The following is a 16,204-nucleotide window of genomic DNA, read 5'->3' as shown; positions in this document are numbered from 1 at the left end:
AGAATTAGGTTTAATGATTTCAGACTCAGATGACATGTAATAGATAGAAACTGAGAAACCATCTTGACATTCATCATGATGCCCACACTTGAAATACATTTAAAGAACATTGAAATACATTGGAAGTATCTCAGAAAAACATCAGAAATACACTGTAAATACATCTGACTGGTTTTGTTGTTTAACTTTGTTACATATTCCAGCTGAATACATACTTAATCAAGTCTGGTCCAGACATTCCAGTGATCAACAGTATAAGCATTGATCTTTGCAATTGGAATACACTGAAACATATCTGAATTATACTGAGTTATTTGTAATTATGGTGAATAGGGGGATGTAAACCTGTTGGATGTGGTTTCTGCCAAAACCATTTGAATTGGTTTTGTACATTCTCTTATGTGATAAACTATCTTCATAATGTTTTGTGTTGTGACTCAAGATTCAGTGTTTGTTATGTGCTTGTGACTTGGGTCCAGTATTGGGATGAGACATGGTCACAGGAGCATAGTCTTGAATCAAAGACCTGTGGATATGGGCACTGAAATAACTGCACAACTGGGCAGGAACTGTTCTGTTTGGATACCTAGATAAGAACAGTATTGTTTGGTCATCAAGAGAGGCACTGTATTGTCTGGACATCAGATAAGAACTGTACTCTCTGGACATCTAGACAAGAATTGTAATGTCTGGACATCTAGACACAAACTGACCCGTCTGGACATCTGGGCAAAAACTGTACCCTCTGGACTGATGGACAAGGACTTTACTGTCTAGATATCTAGACACAAACAGTATTGTCTGGACATCTGGATAAGAACTGTACCATCTGTTAATCAAGACCAATACGGTCTGGCCATCTAGACAAGAATTGCATCCTCTGGCCATCTGGACAAGAACTGTACCATCTGGTCATCTAGAAAAGAACTGTACTGTCTGGTTATCTAGACAAGAACGGTACTGTCTGGTTATCTAGACAAGAACTGTACCATCTAGTCATCTAGACAAGAACTGTACTGTCGGGTCATCTACATAAGAACTTTACTGTCTGGATATTTGGACCAGAACTGTCTGAACAAAAACAGTGCTGTCTGAGGTTGTTACCAACTATGTTATTACATGGATGATCATACTGAAAGGTCGTGTCTGTTGATAGTGTGGACCCATGTGTTTAGAGACATATTTACAGACATCAACCAGAAACTTTAACTGACCTATTTTTCCTCTAAGTTAACCTGTACATTGATTAGTTTCTACCACACATCCTGCCTCCAACTTACAGTTCACAAGACAGGCTGAAGAAAGACAGTTGCAGGGTCCAAACATTGTACAGGACAGTATCCCAGTCATAAGCTTGATTTAGGAAGCAAACCTGAAGTGATGGAAGCCAAAGTATAGTGCTGACAAGCCTAGAAATGTGATCACGGCAAATCTAGGATTCAAACCAATGGTCAGAAGATTTAGCACAGACAATCATCATGAGCATCGATCCATGTAATTGGGATACAATGACATGCATCAGCCATGTTTGAAAGACACCAGACCCCTTCAGTCAACCTATTATCATAAGCATAATGGTTGCAAAGACCAGTTCTATCCCAAATCATCACTAAGTACCTGTCAATGAGCAGCACACAAGGCATATATTGCTCGGCGTCCTGTGAAACAAGAACTGTGTTTATGATCCTGTTTCAGCAGGTGCTTGGTTTTTGTGTTAGTGTGTATCATGCCTACAGCTCCTTACATCATACACTGCTGAGCTCCAAGCAGGGTAAGGACATTCTTCTCATTCCATACAATTATAAACTATGGTAGAAAAAAAATTAACACTGAGAGGAGTATCTTAAAAGCATTGGATTCATTTTACTTTTGTGAAGTGTATTAGGTACAAATATATAAAGGAATTTTACAACATTATTCCACAATAAATATTCTGGATGAATGTCCTGTGGCTGGCAATCATTCATGTTGACATTTAGTTTAATAACATTTATTAGATGTCAAATCCAAGATGCATTTAAAGCCACCATGACAAATGTGAAAAACATCATAAAACAGATTTCCATATAAAACCTCTTTATTAAACCAAGGCAAGGTCAATATATTTTCACAACACAGCTGATAGAAATGTATGAGACAGCTTGAAAAGAAAGGGTGTTTTCTAGAAAATAACCTTATCTGCTCTTGATCACTGAATTTGTCTGCCCTTTACCTCAGTGAAATTAAGATATCATAATTATATCAGTTTTAAAGTAATACAATAGTATTAAAATGAAAACTAGAGGAATGTCTTTGAAGTAATCAGATGTGTAAGGAAAGTAGTATTAATAAACAGGAACACGACACCAGACAGAAGGAGAGGGGGTCATGTTAAAGTGCAGTGTTAACCCTTGATGCAAGGCCTGCAAAATCATCAAACAAAAAAGACAAGTCAGTAATCAGATTTAACCCAGTGTCATTACTGTGAATCTATGTTTTTGGTTTCCTGACCCAAATAAGAGAATCAGTGACCTTAAACATTTTTCTTCATTACTTCAACAGGAGTTTCAGTATAAACCTCTAGCATAAATTTCTGGACTTCTCATTAAATACATTTTCTGTATGGCAACATTTAATTGTCATTAGAGAGCAGGGCCTAGATATCTGACGACCTCTTAGCGCTAAAATAGTTATAAGTGCAATACATTAAAATCTACTTATGAATATCGTAACCCTAAGAGAGTTTAAAAACTCTTGGCCCAGGTTTACACAGACAAACACCAAGTACGTACATTTCAGAATGAAAATGAAACAGCCATGAATGAACTGCTGAACAACAACAACTCAACAAATTGAAAAAAAATATATGTGACAAAAATAAAAGTTCCTGTGTTTTGCACAAAGAATTAAAACAGTGAACTCAATGCAGCTTGTGTAATATTGATAAAGGTCAAGGTATTTATGCATCACTTGTGAAATACAGCTTTCAAAATGTCAGAGAAACAAAAAGAAAATATTGTCAGGAGCAACGAAACTGGATCTCTCCTTTGTAATGACTTCAACAAAGATTATAAGCTTATATTAATTTAACAAGTCATGATGCCCTCCCTTCTTGGTATCAGTATGAGTGAACCATGAGGCTGCAGCGTATCCTCTGCTGCCTGGAACATGCTGTGGTAATTACAAAGGAAGAAACTACACATGAACTGAATTTGTGGAGAGTAAAATATGGGATCAAACATTAAAATGATCTGCTACACTTGATTTGAGTGTTATAACCACACTGCAACACACTCAAGTTACAGCACTTAGATCAGTGGGATGTAGTTAATGAAGGCTGGAACTATCGCACACTGCAGCCGTGATGTCCCTGCTATGTACACCATGCCAAGGTACCTTCAGTCTGTCTCACAGTCCCTGAACCAAATTATTTTCCCTGCTGCCTAGCCATCCCTGCAATGCTAAAGCCTTAAACGAAGCAAGTCTAGATGTCCTTAGGTTCTGAAACTCCCTGGGGTTCCTTTTCAATTCGTATGGTTCAGTTTGTTACTGTCAAAATTATATATTCAGAGACTAAGCATTAGTCTATGATACGTTACCCAGACAAACGTGTCTTCAATGTGGAAAGGGGGTTGGACAGTAGGTAGCCTAGTGGTTTAGTGATCTTACAGCTTTGATTGATGGAAGACTATGTTTAAGCATCGGAGTTATGGCTGCCTTAGCACTAAAATCCCATACCAGAAAGGAACTGGACCATATTCCATGTTGTGACTGTCACAACTCTGGATTCAGATATGGGAGTTTAGTAACATGCATCTTATAGCTTGGTCGGACATCGCCCTGGGCCACCCAAACCAATAACTGAATGTTAACTGTAACAGACAGACTGCCTAAGGAAGGGGCCGAAGCCTCAGGTTGATGTATGCAGTTTTTATACCCAACACGCAAGAAGATAATTTCACAATCAGTTTATACTTCAACCATATTCTTTCCCTGACAAGCTCAAACTTATATTCTACATCATATTTGCATTTCCAATAACTCTTCCTTTATAATGCGTAGCGTCACATTTGCCAAATTTCCACTCAAGCAGTACTTCAGCAGAGAAAATTGCACACGTAAAACTCTCATGCATATTCAAGAACGGCAGCATACTGGACATCAGCAGGCGAGAAAGTTGGGAGACTACCAGACCAATTCCATCTACTTTGTATGTCTGTGTAATGAACACAACTCCACCAGCGAAGGTCAGCCACATCAGGACAGTGTCCTGCCAATAAACCCTGGTGCTGAGATCTATATAATAGGATCAGTCACTAGGATACCAGTTCATTGTGACTAAGTTCATCCAAACTTTGATACACTGAGAATGTCTTGTTGAAGATCCTACTTGTTTTATAAACTATTAAGAATGGAAGCAATCCAGGAAATGATAAAAATGTAATCTGTATTCATGACCACTTATTCATTATAAAATTTTATCCACATTTGGAACATGAGAAGCAGATGAAAGGAAGCATGAATATTTCTTTGGGTTATGTATTGTGAATATCTTATCGAAAAAAGACAGAAGCAGCACCTGAAACAACTTCCTATGTGCATAGAAACGTGGCGAAAATATGACAACATGGTTCATGGTTCTGTTAATGTTTATTTACTGATGTGTCATACTTTTGTCGATTCATAATATTCATAATCCTTGTTGTTACAGATAAAACAAATTTATTACATTTTTATGAGATCCTTCAAACGAGCTGGTGTATTATTTCTTTTCTCTTAAATTTACAAGAGAACCAAGAATTAGTAAATGTTAGGCCAGACTAACAATATTTCTTGTTCTACGGAACTTTGTCCTCAGAAAACCTAAAGCCAGGCAGGAAGGGAAAAAAATTAAAATCACCAGTCAAAGTAATATTCCTTCTAAATACTACAAGTATTTTACTTTTGACAATTTATGAAGTGTATATAGGGGCAAAATACAAAAAAACTTTTTGCTAATTTACATTTCTGGACAGAAAATGTCATCAGGAAAAAAAAGGACAAATTATAAATTTTTGCCATTATTCATGAAAAAAAAATATGTCTGGTGGATGTGTAATCCAAAAAAATAAAATTGATCTCTCCCCATCTGTGGCAATTACTTATCAATAATGAGTACATTAATCAGAAGCCACACAATCCATACTTTGCAGAACCTTATACTGTAACACTGCTTCCAAACTATTCTACAACCTTTGTTACAAGACAAAATGTTCTGCTTGGAATTATCTGCTGTTGATATGTTCTTGAACACTGACTCCCTTCACCTAAGGCACCTATTTGTCACCTGAAGCTGTTGCAGCCTGAAGACTGGGTGTGTTGTTAAACCATTCATGTTGGTCTACAAGAAACCACAAATGCTCTGGCCAGCTGTCAGATACAGGGAATCGTTCCTGGTTACTACTTTTATGTTTCTTCTGGCCCTGATGGCAAATAGCCGATCAGTTGATTATTCAAGAATATCACCCAAAAAGGCAGAACGACAGTGTGTAACCTTTCCACAAGTGGATTTATTGAATCTGACTGGTCACCAGAAGCTACAGAACATCACCAGGCGTCACTGCTGGGGAACATATCATACAATGTCATCCTTTGTTCACAACTCACTGTTGTGAGTTGATCAGGACCATGTATAGACTGCCTTCATGGAATTATGTCTGCTGAGTTTACATATCATACTTTTTAAAATTTTCTCCCTAAAACTGTTTCTGAGTTGAGCCAAAGATTGAAACACGCATTCTTCAACTCAGTTTGAACAATTTATTATTTCTCATAGCTTGTTGAATCCTCTGTTGACGGTTGTTACCTCCTGTTGTGGGGCAGTGAGGTATCGTAGCAGCAGAGACCATATATATTATATGGTCTCTGGTAGCAGTCAAAGTGTTGGCTTGTCATGCTAAAGACCCATGTTCAATTATCCTCCTGTGTACAATGTGTCATGTGTCATTTCCGTTGTCCCCCGCCACGGTACTGCTGAAACATTGCTAAAAGCAGCATAAAAACATACTCACTACTCATATCCTGCTTTTGAAAATTTTGCAATTGAAACCTCCATTTACTGAAATGTGTTGCACAACTTTAAAAAAATATAGATTTTTTTCCCCACAAGACAAACTGCTTAGTATCTGTTTCCTGTGATTGACGAACCATGCTCCCTGTTTTTCATCAGTGTTAATTGATGCTTCACAGAAAACAGCAACCTGCACAGGCTTCTGACTGATATCATCCTGTTATGTCTTTTTCTCTTTAATCATCAGACACATGGCAGATCCAAAAATATGATGTATCATAACTTGTAACGAGCAAGACTTAATCAATATATCATGTTCTTACAAATAACAAAATTGCTCGCTGCAAACAAGCCTAATTTTTCCTCTATAGGTCAAACATTCTCCAAGTCAGGAATCCTAATAGCTTCTTTAGAAGGCAAATAGTATTGACTGTAAAGGGCTAGCAGTACAACTACTCCTCTCTAATATGTTGGTGTAATCTTTAATGAGTCACAAAAAGCATGTTGAGATGAAGTATGGTGAACGAGTCTTCAGCTACCCCATACAGCAGCTCTAGTAGATCAATATCCCATTTAATGTCTTCTGCATATCAACAATGATGGCTTTTGGGGAAAATTGATCATTACATGAAAATCTGTGAATGATGTTTCTTTGATCAGCAAGGAAGACAGGCTTGCTCAAACAGCCACATATGTCAGGCAACATTCAAGGAAGCTACGTAGAAATCTTTACCAAAGCTACATGAAATCTTTTGACATAATTTACATTCTTTCCTTGTTTGTTTCAGGTACGGCTCCATTATGGGTTTTCGTTCTTGGACAATACTTTCAACAAGGAGTTGAAGAGAAGACCACAAAGAATATTCCAATTTACAATTTCGAAATTTGGTTGGCTTCAACATTTTTTGCTTACGCATTTGGACTGGTGATAAACAGGTTCCGGCCTGTGATAGCAGATGCCATTTTAACCTGGTTGATTAAACCACTATTGCTTCTTGCTACCATTCTCTATATCACATTAGGTGTTTACATAAATATGTATGTGTTTGAATACATCGATAATTACGCAGTTCTGGGGGCAATTCTGCTTCCTGTGTGTGGATGTGCAACTGGATTTGTGTGCTCCGTGGCATGTCGGCAGAAAGTCCGCTTCATCAAAACAATAGCACTGGAGACGTCAAGCATGAACTGCTTGATTGTTTTAGCTGCCCTGCGATTTTCTCTTCCTCAATCAGCTGCTGATACAGCCTCTATGATTCCAATATGGGTTATGTTCACTATGCCAGGACTTTACGTCTGCTTGGCCATCCTGCAGACGGTCAAGAAGTGGGTTGATAATTTCTTGGAAAGTCGGAAACAGAAGAACTGTCGGAACTACAGTATTGTTTCTGGCATCATGAACCAGCCGGGAATAGCAGCTCTGTCTGCTCCACTGTTTGTGGCGGAGAATTCTGAGGATGAACACAATACCCCCAATGAAAAAGTGACAGTGTTATAGCATTTCTTCGTCTTAGGACTTTCCAATTACCTTTAGTACAGTAACAACCATTCTCAGGCCGACATCTCAGTGGTAAAGCATAAGCAATGTTTCTTGGTTTATATGTGTATGAATGTTGATTTTTATTACAATTGTTGATACATGCTTAGGATGTTTTTTCCAGCCAACAAAGCTCTACGGTGCTGGTCACCACATGCAAACGTTTCCATCTAGACGCACGTGTAAAAAAACACATATTCACATTGCACTGGCAATGCTTGTCACATGACCTCAGTGTGTGAGAAGACAACAGTGCAATCCTTTCCCACTTTGTCTGTTATTTTGATTCTAAATTTATTTTTTATCATGTAGTCCCTCCAGACATGGGTGGATGCCCTATATGTCCATCAGTGATTTGTGCATAGCAACAGCACCATCTGCCTGTAACTCTTATCCTGTTGAACAAACATACCCAAAGTTGCATCTAGAAGAATCCCTACAAATTTCTGATGTATTTTAAGGGGCTGGAAACTATGCATTTATTTTAAATATTATTTGCTGACCATTCATTTTGATAAGAACTTTGTGAGCATTAATTTCTTGTGATTAAATCCCAAGAAAAAACTTCATTTAGTGTGTTCATTATCTAAATAGCAAAGCTTTTGTCTACATATACATTTGGTTTTGCTTTTGAATTGTTTCCTTTTATGTGTCTAAGATACAAGTACATGAAACCTGTACTAGACTTGAACCAAACTCATGCTTTGAACTTGTAATCCTGATTTGTTGATTTTGCCTAGTCAGTATAAAGTCTTATAGGAATTTTCCATTGTAAACAATATGGAGTTGGTGGTTCTAACAGTCATTATAATGGAGCCATAAAGAATTTTCCATGACCAGCAGGTTTATCGCTATGTCCCTTTAGCCCTGTTTGAAAGGTGGTGTTCAACATTTACTTCAGATCAACTTTCATTATACAAAAATAGGATAAAAGTTACAAGCAAAAGATGGCTTTCTAAGGATTTTTTCACTGTTTACTTGTACATATGATACTTTGTAGCTTAGATCGAGTAGCTGTGATGCAACACAATAGCCATGCTTGATTATCCAGTGTTTTGTATCTTCATTCTGTAATACATGTGCTGGACCTACTCACCAACATAACTCCATTTTAAACCAGATTTAAATGATACAATTTTAAACTAACCGTCCAGTCAAATTGTTACAAGCAGGTATACTGTGACTATAGTGTTATAGCACATCAGCAGTTATAGCACACTCACGTTATTTATCAACTAGAGCTTAGAGATTATCTTTTAACAGGAGATCATTGTAAGTACTCAGAATACAATTTTAAAAGTTAAAATTTAACCAGTGAGTTTCCTCTCAAGGTACATGGTCTGTATTAGGCTGCAGTTTTCAATAAAAAACCTAGGTTCAGAAGAAAACATATTCATTGGCTATTGATTTCATGGTCAAGGTCATGAAACTCTTTTCAAAGTTAGGGATGAGGGATCGGTGGCAACGTCCCCTCTCAAACAAGGCAATACAGGTGAATCAGTCTAGCATTATTATTGTGACAGATTGGTGATATATTACATGCGATAATGAAGGATGCGTGTTGGCAAACCGATGCAATATACATGTATCCATCACAGACAGATGTAATGAAGTAGTGACATTTAGCTGTATGGTATTGGTGCATGTGTGACTGTAATACCAACAACCCACCAATCAATGACTTGTATTTCTTGGGCATATCTGACCCTAACTGCCATGTGATTGGTTGATACTATCAAGTAGAAACACTTAGCTGTACAGTATTTGTGCATGTGTAAGTATTATGGGCATCCCACCAATCATTCAATGGCTTATATTTCCCATCTGATTATGATTGGTTGATCTTTCTTATCTGATTGGTGGAGGCTGCAGGGGATCAAAAGTAAACTTTGGCACCAAAAGTGAATCAAGATGAAGATCGCAGAGCATCACTGACATACTAATAGCAAGTAGCATTAGCATTGATGCCTGCCTGAAATTGAGGCAGTTAAGAATAGTGAAATTCTAATTTGTATCTTTATAAAATTATTCATGTTTCATGTTATAATGTCAGTGTAACTTGGTTCAAATCATTGAAATGGTTAACTCCATACCACAATGGCTGCCATAGCTGTATTAGAACCAAACGGAACAAGGATAAATCTGTGATATTAAAATGTAAAACATGCAATCCCAAACTGAATAAAGATTCGAGAGGTATGAGACATCAAACTGTTCTAATACCTTATGGGACCATTCGATCATCTGACATAGAAAGTTAGATGATAAAAAAAATATCTAACTGAACAGTCACGGCCTTGTTTTACACAGCAGTACTGCGCTTCAGGGTATGTAAAAAAATCATCTTGGTGCTGTGATTATCTTAGCACTATGACCGCTTTGCCAACAGGACACATAAATAAGAAAGATAAAACAATCAGTCTTCAGCAAAAACACAAATAATTCGTCTGTACTGACCATTAATTAATGTAAACTACTTAATCGATGGTTCATTCTTCATTACATTCAGGTAGAACACCATATATTGTTGCAAATTACACATGGATAGTATTTGCGGCTTTCTGCCTCATTCTGTCACGTCACTATAGTTTTCAATCTATCATGCAGTGACAGACTAACTTGAATGATATGAAAAAAATAATGATAACTTAAGTTAATATGAGTAGCATATTTGAATGTCAGGATCATACAGATACTTTCACCATTAGGGTTATGATGAGGACGGACTGAACATCTTTTTGTATTAGGCCAAACCAACTTTATTTTTTGTTTTAAGGATTTTTGTCTTCAGAAATCCTAAAGGCCGGAGGAATAAATTATATCAAAATAAACCCCCCCATCCCCACCATTCAAAGTAAGATTCCTTTTAAATGCTGAAAGTATTTTGCTTTTGCCAATACAAGAAGTGTACAGCATGATGACAAAAATATTTGCGATTTTTAAAAAATAGCAGAGATAAACACAAGACCATTTGAAACCTATAAACAGCAATGTTTCAAGAAAAGAATAATGTCATACCTCAGTACTTGGTCAAGTACATAGTGTAGTGTGATATTTGTTCAAACATCGTGGATGGTGTCAGTTGATTCAGTGGTCAGGATAGATTGTGATCATCAATGTAGTGTATTTGATGCATAAGAATGAAGATTTTTATGGATATCAACTTCTTTATGAGAGAACACTGAACATCTTTTTGTTCATCAGGTGATGAAGGAGTAAGCATTAACTCCGAAACGTTGTGTTCTCTCATAAAGAAGTTGATATCCATAAAAATCTTCATTCTTATGTATTTTCACTGCTAAATGACATTCAAAAATATTTGATGCATATCCACACATTTTCAATAATATTAAGATCAGGAGACTGTGCAGGCCAAATCATGCAATTTACAGTTATGCAATTGTCATGTTTGTATTCCTGAATAATTTGTGCCCAATATACTGGGACGTTGTCATCTTGAAGTGCTGAGCTAGAACAGGCCAGAGGTTGTCTTTAAGTATTTCATGATACTTGACAGCATTAATATTACAATCAACTGTTTACAGCCCACTGTTTACAGCAGACAATTTTTGCATTCCAGACAGACAACATGTTATGTCATTGCACATGTACACTAATCGTATATCAAGCTTACATATAGCTAATCGTATATCATGTATCAAACATGAAATATGTTCAGTATTTGTGAAGCATGAGACAAAGTCTGAGATGTTGCAATCGAAGCCAAATGGCCATTTTCGAAAAATCGCAACTACTTTTGTCATCATACTGTACAAGCATATGGGGCAAAAAAACAATCTGAAAACATTTTCTGTCACATTAACATTTTTGACCAATAAAAATATTAAAATTGTATTCTTTCAGCAAGAAAAAATAATCCTTATTTTTTTCTGAATCTTGGAAATAACACAACAAGCAGATCTGTAAAACAAGAAATACAACTGGTCTGGTCATAATTTTATTTAAACACTGCCATATATCCCACATGGATGTCAAGTACATCTGTGTAGAAAAGGTACAAGAATTGTGCAGGTCAGGTGCTATAATATTTAAGAAAAGGTCGAACATATCCATGCCAACGATCCCTTCAGCATAACCATATCATGCCAGTTTTGGCTACAAGGTTAATGACTTGACTGAAATTGTCCAAGGGAATGCCTCACATCTAATAAATGTTTTCATTCTTATCAGTCTTTACATGTAGCTGTACATACTCAGCAGACTGTAATCTATTATAACTTTCCTTAAAAGAATTAGAAAGTGTAACAAAGTATCTGTCTTTTCTCACTTGACCAATGCTTGAGCATGATCACCATTTACATCCTCCCTTACTCATGGAGCAGGAAAAATATTTATCTCTAACCAATTTTTCAGCAAAATTCTTGTGTGTGTTTTATCCCCCAATTGCCCTTGATATTATCCCACATTTTACAAGTGTAATTGGACGTATAACCTTATTTCAGCCAATCTGCATCTTGTAACCAGAAAGAGCGTTTCTTTTGCAAGTATCTGACTAGCAAATATATGAATAACAAACCAGTTCACCAATATGATGGATGACTCTTGAGAGAGATCAGTTTTTCTCAGTCTTCAAAGGGACTTCAAAGGGAGGTTACTCCAAAGCCTTCCACCTTTTCTTTGAGCTCAAAGAGCAAAAATGTGTTATGGTATAATGTGATGAAGTTCCATTTTGTGGAACAGTGTGTCTGTTTTCAAGATCCTTAAGTGCGGGACATCTTTACAACCTTCAACATTCTGAGACTACAAGTCTCTGGCTTAAACCATTTAAGTCTTCTGAAAACATTTTGCTGGGTTCTTCTTCTGAATACATTTTGCTAAGTTGTTTACAAAAGAGTATAACATATTGATATATTAGCACATAAACAAAACTGCATAGTGAAACCCTGATTATCCAGTCTGTGTAGCTCCCCTGGGAAACTGACAATGGAACATATGTCTGGTTTAACAAGTCAAGGGTAAGAAGTATTGTTTTCCATTTTAATTGAAAAAAGCTTCTGCACATGTCTCAACCATTATTGTCTGTCAGTCAGAAAACCAACAGCAACAATTTCTATAGCCTTGCTCCAAGGCTGTACTGAATACTGAGCTCATGGATGTACATAAATTCTAGCTTACAAGGAGGCATGTCTAGAAAAGTGGACAGCTAGTACATATTATATTTCCAAAATTGTCACTTAAACTACTCATTTTTATCTTAGAGACTTGTGCAAGTCTACCTTTTGTGCTAAGTACCAAAACAAAGTTGGCAAAATGCTAATCTTCAGTCACAGGTCCAAAACTTTTGAACTCATGTCCCTGAGATCTTGTGTGTGCCCAAACTGTTGAATCTTTGCACAGTCTTCTCAGATCTCATCTTCCATTAGACTTCTCACATATTCTTTCCCATGTTAAGTGTTACTGAGTTTCTGTAAACAGATAGGCAGTTTCTAATCCAATACTATCATGATTAATGATATTCCACTGTACACATGCATATACAGACACTTCCAAATGTAATTACCATCTACAAGTTGTCTGGGTAACAGGGTTTTACTGGTGTGATAACAATTTGGCAAATGCTCATCATTGTCCAAAAAGTCTGAAACTGAATAAGCCAGCATTCTCTTGATAAGAAAATGTCTGCATTTCATGGACTAATCAGAAATCAGAAGAAAAACTGTGATAACCTATTCATGGCAACCATCAAACACAATTTTAACATTTCAAAAACTAAGATTATAGAGTGTGTAAATCATTTCATTATAATCAAAGTAACCTATTTAAATGTGAGCCAACATCTGCATACTATACAACCTGACTCTTGTAATGAAAATACATACCAGTCAAGATCTTGCTGAACTGACACAAAGAAAGACAACTGTGAGTATAACATCACTAGTAACATCTTCTTAAATGAGCATGTGCCCAAACACAACTTCACCCAAATAAATTGTCCACACTTCCACCTGACCAATCCAACACTTTTGATAGTTTAAATATTATATCAGTGGATACAAAAAATATTTCAGTGACAACACATTTACATTATTTATAGGTTTCTCTACAATTATACTTCTAAATTTTATCCTGTAATTTATACCATAAAATTGAGATTATATATTTCTTGATTAGGCTTTACATTGCAACATATTCCTGTTGGTATTTTTCTCACTGACAGCTAAAAGACAAAGACTGAAATTAGAAGAAGACAAAATGAAGACTAATATTGTGCAAATTAAGTGAAATGAAAGAACAACCCAATCTTATAACTGTTCATATGAATTGGTAATTATTGTGCTTCAAAACACAACAACTAATCAGTTTTTTCTCAGCATGATGCTGTTAAAACTTGTTTGGTTTCTATTTTTCAGCAGGTGGACTAATAAGGAAGTTCTGTAAAGCTGAAAAATTCAAATAATGGTCTGCCTTTATCCCTTTACAAATTTGCTGAAAAGGAAAATCTGTAATGAGCATTGGTACAACATCAGCTTATTGTCATTAAGAAACATATGGCATAGGCCAAAGTAGACTGTAGGAAGTTAGTATTAAAACTCAATATGCACTGATGTATTATTATTGAAAAAACATGAATCAGTAGTTGTATGTCCTATGGTATTTGCTTTAACCCTTTTTCTCTTCATGAACCCTTGCTCTCTGTTGAGGAGCACCCTTGAATATATGTGTGTGTTCGAACCATGACACATTTCATGACTCATTATGGTATGATCATTGTTAGATAATACATGCTGTTTACGTTTGTATTATATCCTAGAAGCATCATTCACATTCAAGCCATGCAAAGATACCTTGCACATTTGTCCTTCAGAATGGCAATGCATCAAGGACACAATTTTATCCTCAGCTTTTGATTGGTCAGGATTGACCTCTGACCTTCAAATGACTCCTGTGAACCTCATACATTCCTTAGTATGTACCCATATATGGGCATGATAGTTTCAAGATGCAGAAATTTGCATATCATGTAATTATTTTTCAACTTTGATGTGATTTATTACTTGCTATTAAGAGACTGAAATGTATTCTATGTACTGTCAAATTTCAAATATGATCTATAGATAATTAATGAATATCATATGTTATATGCACAGTGTTGCTGTGAGTGTGACGGAGCAGTAACTGATGAGTATTATAGGAACATGTCAGTGCTTTCATGTGATACGTGGTATGGTAAGCATGTTGAGTGTAGCAATTTCTCTGGACAGGGATGACATCACAGCTTAAGCATAGTCATAATATCCCATGAATATACTACTAAGAAATTCACAATCTATGAAATCCCTTTTCCCTGTTTCATACCTGTGATCAGCAATTCAATAATGGTCTATTAAAATACACATACAAAAACATGGTGTAATTTGAATATGGATACAATAAATATCTCAATGTTAGTACAAGACATTCAAGTATTGTGAGTTGTTATACTGAAGTTTGAAAGCAATTTCAGAAGTTGTATAGTTGAACGAAAACAAATAAAGAAGTTGACTATCCATAGAACTTGATTTTCCTGAATGATATTTTTGCTTGGAACAAGAACAGAATTGTAACTGATACTGTTGGTTTATACATGTCCACATCTGTGTGTGTAGTGTATCACATCCTGGTCTGTTTGTCAAGAGACATCAGTATTTCTGCCTAATTTGATCAGATTGCAGTGAATCATTAAACTGGAAAATCAAAGCAGCAAGCTTTTTGAATATATGGATATATGGTGATATATGGATTTGGATAAATAAAAATATAATGGTTTGAATGACCTGGGTTGAGAGCAACAATTAGAAAGCATACAAGTTCATACTTACAGTTAATTTTATGACTGCTACCACTACTGCTAATTATATTTTAGAATAATATTAAACAACAAAGATATATTTATTTTGGATTTACTTTAAGAGAAAATCTGTAAAAAAATGTTATAAGGAAAATGGCCTAACCATAAGAATTAACATCAAATTTCCAGTTTGTGCACACATGTTCAATGTCAAATTTAAAGATAATTAATTGCTGGTATGAAAGAAAAAAAAATTCACCACTGTCCATAATTTTACATAAATATATTTATGTCAGATGAACCAGCTGCCATATTGTCAAAGCATTATGAGTACAATGTGTTGACTTGGTCCAGCAAACCATGCTTGCATCAAGGTATGCATGAGTGAATGCAACAGAGATGCGGAAAAGATGCACCTATGCAAACAAGTCCAAAACTAACCTGCTAATGCTACAACATATCTTGCCAAAATAAACTAAAATGCCTTACCTAATCCATAATACAAGCGAAAAAGTACTTCAAGTTGACTGACATGACAGTGTTGTATTTACTGAGAGAAAAGAATTCGTATTTTCAGCATCAATCATTTTGACGCAACTGTACAAGTAGGTGTTAAATCAAAGACTGAATAAAAAAAATATAAAAATATATATATATATGAATTTATATTAGCAGTTTTTAAGAACCCCCCAAACTCAAACAATCAATCCAATATGCAAATTTTCTGTATATCCTCGTGTAAATGAAGTTACATGTCAATGTTTAATATTACTGATGACATTTTTTATATCAACATATATTAAAGTATATATTCTGAGAGATTTTGTGATTATTTCAATCAATGTGCAAA

General features: G+C 35.8%; 2 protein-coding genes across 2 annotated transcripts in view; one reads left to right on the top strand and one right to left on the bottom strand.

The window, feature by feature from the left end:
- Nucleotides 1-7,605, top strand: part of LOC137292145 (sodium-dependent organic anion transporter-like) — a 38,947-nt gene extending 31,342 nt beyond the window's left edge. The window contains exon 3 of the mRNA XM_067823685.1: nucleotides 6,817-7,605. Coding sequence (XP_067679786.1) covers nucleotides 6,817-7,526 — 710 coding nt within the window. The 3' untranslated portion in view covers nucleotides 7,527-7,605. The remainder of the gene's footprint in view (nucleotides 1-6,816) is intronic.
- LOC137292146 (trafficking protein particle complex subunit 13-like) overlaps nucleotides 1-16,204 on the bottom strand; it is a 176,475-nt gene that overhangs the window by 143,375 nt on the left and 16,896 nt on the right. The gene's annotated exons all lie outside the window — the stretch shown is intronic.

Source organism: Haliotis asinina, chromosome 7, assembly GCF_037392515.1.
Source record: "Haliotis asinina isolate JCU_RB_2024 chromosome 7, JCU_Hal_asi_v2, whole genome shotgun sequence".
Classification (NCBI taxonomy): Eukaryota; Metazoa; Mollusca; class Gastropoda; order Lepetellida; family Haliotidae; genus Haliotis; species Haliotis asinina.
Note: the sequence above shows the minus strand (reverse complement) of the source record. Positions and strands in the feature narration are given on the sequence as shown.